Source organism: Anguilla anguilla, chromosome 4 (assembly GCF_013347855.1).
Source record: "Anguilla anguilla isolate fAngAng1 chromosome 4, fAngAng1.pri, whole genome shotgun sequence".
Lineage (NCBI taxonomy): Eukaryota > Metazoa > Chordata > Actinopteri > Anguilliformes > Anguillidae > Anguilla > Anguilla anguilla.
Window position 1 is genome coordinate 25004376 of NC_049204.1, and position 9543 is coordinate 25013918.

Genomic DNA, 9543 nt, shown 5'->3' on the forward strand with positions numbered 1-9543 from the left:
GAGGGGGCGCTGGAGACCTCAATGTTTTTCTATCATTGCATGCATACACTTGTACTTTCAGTTTTTATATCATTGCATGCATACACTTGTACTTTCAGTTTTTAAATTGAGATAAGATATCCACTAGTATTAAAGATCTTGTAGAATACGTTCGTAATTAGTGTTAAACTACACATTTGACCAAGTGGCTTTAAAAAGTGAGTTTTATTGGATACGTTGTAAATGTGTCATAAATAGCTCCTCGTTTAATTTCAATATGATTGCTTAAATTGTTTTTCTTAAAAATTGGAAGCTCTTTCTCTGTCAGAGACAACCATTATACACAAAATCTTAATTTCTGAGGCCTTAAAATGAGGCCGGTTCAATGCCTAAGCCACCCACCAACAAGCAGATTTAATTACAGACGCTTAAATCTGTAACATATAAAATAATTAACATAAAGTAGACGACTAAAGCTATTCTACCTATCTAACTTTAATAAGTAACTTTTAACTTTTATACACGGAACATTCATTTCTGCACTGTTTCTGAAAGGTATTTTAAATACTTAAATGACACCTTTTAAACCTATAAAAAAATCCAACACTTTAAAACACTTTATCCGACTTTAAAAATCACTTTTGACAACTAGCAGAATGGCTGTGTGAATTTATTGTTGCACAGAACAGTAGAAATATGTTTTCAGCTATACATGTTTTTTCAGATTTTTGGAATTAGTAGGTGTAAACAGAAGCGGAGGAAAGCGCAAGGGTCCTCTCAGATGGTTCAGCTGGGGGCAAGGCGTCCTCCCAGGGGGGTTGCACGCCGAAGTCATCAGGCCTGCCCTGTCCGACGAGCGGGTTTGTGGACAGGCCGTCACTGGTCTGGGGGAATGGACGCACCAGCTCCCAGCAGGCCATGGGAGAGGACGGCAAGCAGGGTGAGGGGGTAAGAGGAGGGATCATGACACGGAGGATGCTTCAGTCATTTCGGAGGGGATTACAGGTACTTGTGGATGTCCTTTTCCACTTCCTGTTATAAGAGAAAGAAAAAAACATCTTTTTAAAAATCTGATTCATTAGAGGAATTTTGTAATGTTTCATAGAAGGCTGAAACACCAGTTACTGCACTGACATCTCAATAATTATGCATATTTCTTATGGATCAACACCCAAATTTCCCACAAAAGGAGTGGGATGTCAAAATTAAGTGGGTAGACCAGGGTCATGGTGACATAAACGTTGTAAAAAATAAAAAATAAATAAAAACTTTATCACATGAAGACAAAAAGGCTTGCTCATGAACCCATGCAGATACGATCAAAGGGGATCATTTCCAGAGTACAAAGTCACATTTCTGTTTGCATTAAAACAAAGCTGGATGTTCTAATCTGATATGATTTGGAGATGGCAGTGATTGTAAATCCATTCCAATTTCAGGCACATATGTTGACCTAGATATTTTTCCAGGAGAAAAGCAAACAGAGCTTTATTTCAGTTTTAGAATTTCAAAAGAATTTAGGGGGCAGAAATCTGGAAAGGATGTAACAGTGGGCTCTCTTCACTGAGACAATGTCAATCAGGTGCTGCGTTAAATTAATCTTGATGGCTCACTGAATTGACTGGATTAACCAGTTGGCAAAGATTAGTTATATCTTTGCATTACAAAGATCAGTAACTCTGCACAGTATTCCCAAAAACAAGCTTAGTCATCCCGTCTAATAAGATGAGTTTGACAAATATAAAGATCCTATAAACAAATGCCCCAGATGTCAGCACCCGTGACAAAGCCCATTCAAATAGGTGAAATTAGCATCCCCAGAACTGCACCTTGTTATTTGTTCATGAATATTCAAATAATGGAAAGGTGTCATTTGCATGAAAACACATGTCAGTAACTTGTGTTGCATTTGATTTTTCAAGAATTTCAATTGGTGTAAAGGGTGTCAGCTCACTCTGTGACACACAATAATGACCACTAGTGCCAGTTTCCGTTTGATGGGATGCTTTAGACGTGTTTAAAAAAATGAGGGGGAACAAGGACGGTGTTGTCCAAGTGCCTGGTGGAGGACTGGAGCCAGCTCTGGGATGGGTGGCACTCCTCCCGCCCAAGTTCATCCCCCCCCCCACCCCCCCACCCCCCACAGCTGGGTAGCTCAGGACAGATGGTGCTCTGTGCCACCCTGCCCGTCTGACACAAGCGCCGCGCACAGCATGATGCTGCTGGAACAAGGCTGTGCATTTACCAGGCCGGCATTAGCAAAGATGAGCATGTGAAAGGTTTTAAATGGGTACTAAGCCTGTCAGTCATGCCACACTTTCCTGGTGAAATCATAGGATATCATGGGGGAGAGGGTGAACCTGAACAGCTGTTTGTAGGCGGGGCTCTGGGTATGACAACAAACACTAAATAGTCGCTCGTCAGGATCGGCATTCGAATTTGACAATCTTTTTACTTACACTTGGGTCCTGCAGTGGCGAATATCTTTTCACAACCTTTCCCTCTCTGTCTATGAGAAACTGCAATGTAAATAGAGAGAGACAGGTGGTTATCAACACAAATAGTCTCTCAGAGCATGTATAAACATGAGGTCTGGAAAACAACACTCTGTGAATGATCAATAATGTTCCCTCAACAATCACTATGCAAACCAGGCTGCTGCTACACCATTCAAGTGATTGATCCTCTTGTATTGCGATTATAAGCTATAACTCATTGCTAGGTGGCTGATAAAACGGTACAATGGGAACTCCATTCTAAATAGAATTTATAATCAGGTGTTGTTCACACCATGCAAATGGGCTGATGTGAAAGCTATGAAAATAAACTTTCGAACAAAATGTCTCAGCTCATTAAAATGGCAGTCATTATGTAGAGTATGTGTAGAGGGTAAAATACCAGACTGTATAAGCCACAGCCTTGAGAAGCTCTTACTTATGAAGACATAAATGCAGAAAATAAACACAGCTGTGCACACTAACTATTGCTCTTTTTCATAATTTCTAAGGTGTGTAGCATTATATAAACATTTACCTTGGTGAAATTCCACTTGATGTAGCTAAGAAGGGAAAAGTTCATGGTCAGTAGTTGTGTGATAAGAAAACAGTTCAGACATTCCGGGCATACAGGACATTTTTTATTTGTGATTTTTCATTTTATTTATAATTCCATTGATTTTCACCTTAAGTCAAGAAATAATGTCACCCCCCCCCCCCCCCAAAAAAAAGGACGGTGAGTGCATCTGGAGAGCTTTTAACTCAGGCTTTAAAAAGCCCAACCTGCCCCTTATACATCCATCATATATACCCGCTTATTCTGGTCAGGGTCGCGGACGTGCTAGAGCCTATCACAGCGTGCATTTGCCAAGAGGCAGAAATACACCCTTGACAGGTCACCAAATTATCGCAGGGCACATTCACTCAGTCACTCATCGTTACACATCCAGCAACAGGAAATCACACCATTAGAACTCACTTTCCCAGACTCCCCTTGCCATTGGGCTGCTCCTTCAGCCATTTCCACAGGGGGTGAGCATCCGCCCCGTTCACATCAATCTTACTGAATAGGTCGAACTCCGCATTGTAGGACTGGGCAAAGTTCTTAATCTCCTCCTCTGTTCCCGGCTCCTGAAAAGATAAGACGTGGTTGAGCCTGAGTCTGTCCTGTTCTCATGTGATGCCTTTGAGGGCCTTTGGAAATCCTTCCCACGGCTACGTCATATTAATAGCTGAATAACATCTCAACAGCAAAGGAAAGAAGCAACATGCAGTGGAGTGGCTCAGCTGGTCAGGATGCAAACCACAAGCAGAGGCCAGACTCAGTAGTCCCAGTTTTATAGTTGCAGGCTTAGGTTATGTCACCATATGACTGTAACTTGGAGCACAGTTTGCCATGTCTCATCAGGGGTAGTACAGGTTTAAGTTGTACCTGGGGTCACTACTTCCTCCCAATGACATGTCATGTTCCCACAGACTACCAGTTGTCTAAGTGATACATGTGCCTCTCCTCTGATCAACGCTAGCCTTCACCTGTAGTACTGTGTGCACTGTAAGGTGTAGAATAAGTCAATTCTTTGCAGGAGCACTCAGCTAATGTGTTCCAGGTGACTGTGGCACAATTTGCAATTCCAAAGTGGGGAGGATGTACACTTCTATGTTTATGCTGGGATTATATTGACATATTTTTTGTCTTAAAAAAATATGTGCAGCACATCTACGTGGCTATAGTTTCACAGAGCTGTTGGCATCATTCTTGGTGATCTTGATGTTGGTGAAAAAGCTTTTTTTGTGATTGCATCAGGTCAAACTGGTGACATCCACCGCACAGATAAAAGCTGACTGCCTCAGTTAAGCACTTCAGTATTGCAGTTAAAAGCCGATCTTCCCTCTCCTCCAGCATTAGATTCCCTCTTTGGTCGTTTTTAGACAGGAAGGACACAAAGAGCATTTCAGCTCCTGCCGGATATTATCCATGACCTCGTACCTGCTTGCCAAACTGGTTGGACGGGAAGGCCAGGATGCGTAAACCTCTCTCAGCGTACTTGGCGTGCATCTGAGCAAACTGAGAGTAGTTTACCGGGGTCTTGCCTCATTTGGAGGCAACGTTGGTGATGATGCAGGGGAAACCCCTGTGCACAAAATAAAAGAAAGTTTGAAACTAGGCTCTGTGTGCTGACATTTGCCCAATGCTCTATACCAGCATAGTACAAATCACTCATCAAATACAAGGTCTCAACTGTGTACCAGAACAAATACAAATCATATTTGTAAAATTGATCAGTATACTGTACAAAAAATGGATCCGTATACTGTACTGTATCACTGTCCTATCTACATGTTTTGCCTTCTGTATTTACTGTACTAGCTGTTTTTTTTAACCTTTTAACTTTTTTAAGCGACCTTGGGCTCTGGAAAGGGGCTATACAAATAAAATGTATTATTATTATTATTACTATAACTGTGGGGGTTTTCATCATCTTATCCCCACAGCCTGGTCAATGTACTGTGCATGTGATGTGCTAATCTAAGGTAAGTTATGCACTCAGCTCCATCACCATCCACAGTCAAGGCTAACATACGATGAGGAAATAGTTCACAATGTAGAATGAACTACATGATTTCGCACCATTAAAGGGCTTATTTCGCATCCGTGCGTTCCAGACATTTTCCTTCTGCAATCCTATGTTGTCCTTTATCTGAGAAGCATCAGATTGGCCTTTGGCCTGGCTGATGCTCGGTGGCCTCCTTTTTTGAACTACACTTGACTTCCTGGTATGGATAGTTCTGTATTGTCCTTACATAATACTTGTCTTGGATGACAAAAACATGTTGCAGTGAAAATATTTACAAAAATATTATTTATCCTATTTTTACTGGATGTCCCCTGTAGTGTAGGTTAGGATAGCAGAATATACAATTCTTGAGATTAAGACCAGGATGATAAAAATGAATAGCCAGGTTTTAGGAAGGTATGGTTCAGTCATGCTGAACTGAATAACTGTGTGTGTCCTAGTTGAGTTTGCACACCTGTATTTCTCCAGGGAAACCTCGTTCCCATCGATGTCCTTGGCAGAGAACTCATAAATGGTCTTTGCCTTCTGCCAGTCCTCCTGTGCTGCCTGTGGGCAGAGGGTACAAAAGGTCGAATAACACGTTGTGCAACAACACGAGACTGGTACACAAACAAGCTGAGCACACATTTTAATTTAATCGATTTTTTTTGTTGCAAAACGTCAAATTAAACGTTTTAGAGTCATGGAACATTACAAGTATGGGATTTTACAGCACTTACAGAAAGTACGAAATTTTACAGCACTTATAGAAAGTATGGAATTTTACAGAACTTCTTTTTTCAATTTTGCAAGACAACAGCGTCACTTTCAGGATTACCAGCAGTCACAACACACGCAGTTAAAAAAAGACGAAACGATCCTTTACGCAGTCTTAGAGCCAACATAAAAAGAAAGCTTTGTCTTAACACAAAACCATTTTCCGTTTCTACCCCTTAGTGTTTACGATTCGGTAGCTTACCACAGACTGTAGCAGGAAGGAGAATAGCACGGAGGACGTTAAGAAAGAACGCATGACTGCCTATCAGTACGGTCCACTGAAAGGGCAGAATGCGTGCAGGATCCTGTCCAGTGTATCTGTGTTAGAACAGCGGCTCCCTAAACCTCGCGATACTGACAGACTTCTTCTGAGAGCTTTGCGTCGTCTGCGCTCCCCATATCATATGCCTCTGAGCTAATCATTAATACGGCAGCCCAGATTCTTTATCTGATTGTCTGCTTTTTATGCTGACTAGCAATGTGTTTGGCCCTAAATAATTTAGGGCCAAACACATTGTTTGCAAAGACACTGCTATCTCAAGCAGGACGACAGGCTGAACAGTATATGGCAAAGGTAATGCAAGTGTTACACAACCTGAGGGGATTGCTGACTTCACAAAATGTCCTACTGTAATTAGTTAGAAGATTAGTTCTTTAGTAATGCTGCACTAAGGTCCCACTGCGCTACGTGGTGACCTATGTAGCTATTACACAACTGTATTACTCAAACTGGGAACCTAAAAGGATTTGTTTATCAGACATGTGTTGGGACAATTATCCTATCTAAAGGGATAAGGACCAGGGGTGATAACGATACCATTATAGCTCTTTGTAAACATTTGTAATGCCTTTTTATTGGTGCATATAGAAAATAATGCAAGCAGAGAAGACAAAGACAAAGACAAAAAAAAAAAAAACAACAACAACCAGCGAATAATTGATGGCAAAAACAAAAGAACATTGTGTTCAAAACATGTAGGGAATAGGAAACAAGGGGGTGGCACAGACAGCACAATGTATTCGGTGGGTTTTTGGTGTGGAGATAAGCAGGAGATTATGAGTGATGATATGGATGTGCTATATATGTCCACATGTAAATATGCTGTATGGGATGGGTATTGTTTGTATGCGTGTATCTGTTTTGTGAGTCTGTGTGTGTGTGTGTGTGTGCATCATGGGTGTCGGTTCTGTATGTGTATATGTGCATGTAAGATACAGCAAGATTTGTGTGTGTGTGTGTATGTGTGTGTGTGTGTGTCTGTATGCTAGTATGAGTTATATCTGTAATTAACTTGAACTTCCATAAGCTCTTTTGTGTCTAGCTGGCTCTTTCAGTGTGCATTTGGACAGCGTGATTGGAGACACTTCAGTTCTACATTACTTAAGATTATGCATTAGGGTAAGAGAGGTGTAACACTCTTGTATGGAAAATGCATCTCCAGATAATATACATGATGTTTCAGTCAATGGAAGGCCTGTATTTTATCCAATAAACTACAGATATACACAACATGGCCAAAAGTATGTGGATTCCTGACATCAAACATCTTATTCAAAATTATGGGCATTAATATGGAGTTGGTCCACCCTCTGCTGCTATAACAATCTCCACTCTTCTGTGAAGGCTTTAGAACTAGATGTTGGAGCATCATGTGCATCTTTAACAAGCAAGCCATAGGCACCTGACCGATCAGCAGGGGTTGCTAGACACCAATGAAGCAAGAATCTCAGCGGCCTGAACGCTCCCTAACCCTAGGCAATGCTAGCGCTAAATGTGGGTCGCCCTGACCTGAACCAAGCAGCCCTCTCAATTACATACTAACACTTTCTAGAGTTGGTTGAGGGCTTTAATGTTAAAAATTGCACACTCACTCTGTGACGTGGAACAAGCCAGCAAATCCTAATTTTACTGTAATCTGAACTTTTCTTGTGGAAGCTAAGAAGTACCATAGTGTTTCAACACCCAGGAAGTCAGCTGTTTCCAGTGGATCACACATTACACACCATTCACAGTAAGTAAAAGACTCACATGGGGACTTAATCTAACACCTCTGGTAAACAAGGGCAGCAGGGGGTCATGTGCTTGCCTAAGGCTTACAGTAGATATGCCTTATTCTGCTGCGACTGTAAGCAAGGTTTGAATTACACTCTGACTCTTTTTTTTTTTTTTTTTTTTGGGGGGGGGGGGGGGGGGGGGGGGGGGGGGTGGTCAAACTTCACTTAGGGGGGCCAGACCCCCCAAACCTCCTTGTAACTCATACCCTGACAAATACACTATGCTGTATATGTGAATACTGATATGAAACAAAACTAAACGCTTTGATTGCCATTGAGTGTATTTCATTTACCAAATAAACTCAATCAATCAATCACCTGCTAAATCACACGGTGAATCAGCATATACAGGCGCTATGTCCAGTTTTAGGGGAGAGTCGATATAAATGTAACGCATCATTAACTTAACACGGTCGATAACTTCTTACCACCCTGCATCTACAGTAGCCATTTCAGGCTCGTAGTACTGTACACGCGCAATTCAGTCTTCTTCCGACTGCCTAAAGAACCGAGCAATTTCACAACCTTTGTGGGAAATATTTCTAAAAAATTTGTTCTAGAGCAATGAGAGTAAAAATTTGTTCCGGAAGTTATAAAGCATTTTTTCCTTTACAATAAATCAAATCATACATCATTTTCAGCAGTAATCTGTCCTTGAAAAGTTATATGGTTTTCTGAATCATTTTTTAGCGGGAATGGTTGCTAGGTGACCAAACAATTATGATGCCTGTATAAATGTAATAGCTGTTACAATAATGCCGCCTCTGAGTCGCTATAGCAAACAGCCTTTTTTTTTTTTTTTGCTGTTATATGTTTACAGAATGCCATCTAAAGAGAAAACGTGAGTGTTGGTAGGCTACCCAGGGAGGTCATGGAGAGGGCTTCAGATTTAGAGATTGGGGACACTTTATGGTCTTGAATAACATCTACATGTAGTGTCCTTTTGGGAACACCGTAGGTATTTTATATGGTGTTTAATATTTAAAAATTAATTAATTGTAGGCCACTTATATCGACATGTTTGACTTTTAAAGTTAGTTCAGCGTTTAATGTTAAATTTGTTCAGCTAATCTGCTTGCTGCGTTAACATCATCACAAACAGACAAGAAAGGACACGGGGACCTCAGTATAGCCTACTGAAGACCACGTAGTCTGCGTTTTCCCAAAGAGTGAGAGACTACCGAAACACCAGAAATCGCCGTTTAGTCTTGCCATAGAAGGCTAAAATTAATCACAGGAGAGACATTTCATCTCATTCAGCGAGACCTAGTGAAAAAAATTGCATGCAGCAAAATGTTCCGTGTTAAATAAACTCAGATGGAGTACATTTTATCCCTGTTGGACCCTGGGTATTTTACAATGGCATAATCTGGTCATATTGAGGCACGAATAAGAGATGCTGTACTGCACTGTACCTTAAAAAAGAAAAAAAAACGAAGATGAAGATTAGCGAAAATGTAGGCGCTATTTGGGTTGATTGACAGTTTATCTTCAGGCCACATTAACACTGATGACTAGTCATCCACACCAGCGATAGTTCCAGTAGTAGCTGTATAGTTGCACATCCTTGACTTCGAAGCAAACAAGACGCTTTCAATTTATTATCGACACACCTGGTTCTAAAAACGTGCAGTCTATGCCTTCATAAGGAATCTCAACATATAAACGATATCTATCTTATT

General features: G+C 41.0%; 1 protein-coding gene across 1 annotated transcript; it reads right to left on the reverse strand.

Moving 5' to 3' along the window:
* Window positions 1-631: 631 nt before the first annotated feature.
* On the reverse strand, window positions 632-6216 carry gpx4a (glutathione peroxidase 4a). Its single transcript, XM_035412169.1, has 7 exons — window positions 6009-6216; window positions 5505-5596; window positions 4462-4606; window positions 3454-3605; window positions 3013-3037; window positions 2439-2498; window positions 632-1011 (listed from the first exon to the last, which is right to left on the reverse strand). Exons 1-7 carry the CDS (start codon window positions 6060-6062, stop codon window positions 979-981), a joined length of 561 nt encoding a protein of 186 aa, XP_035268060.1. The 5' UTR covers window positions 6063-6216; the 3' UTR covers window positions 632-978.
* Between the last annotated feature and the right edge of the window lie 3327 nt (window positions 6217-9543).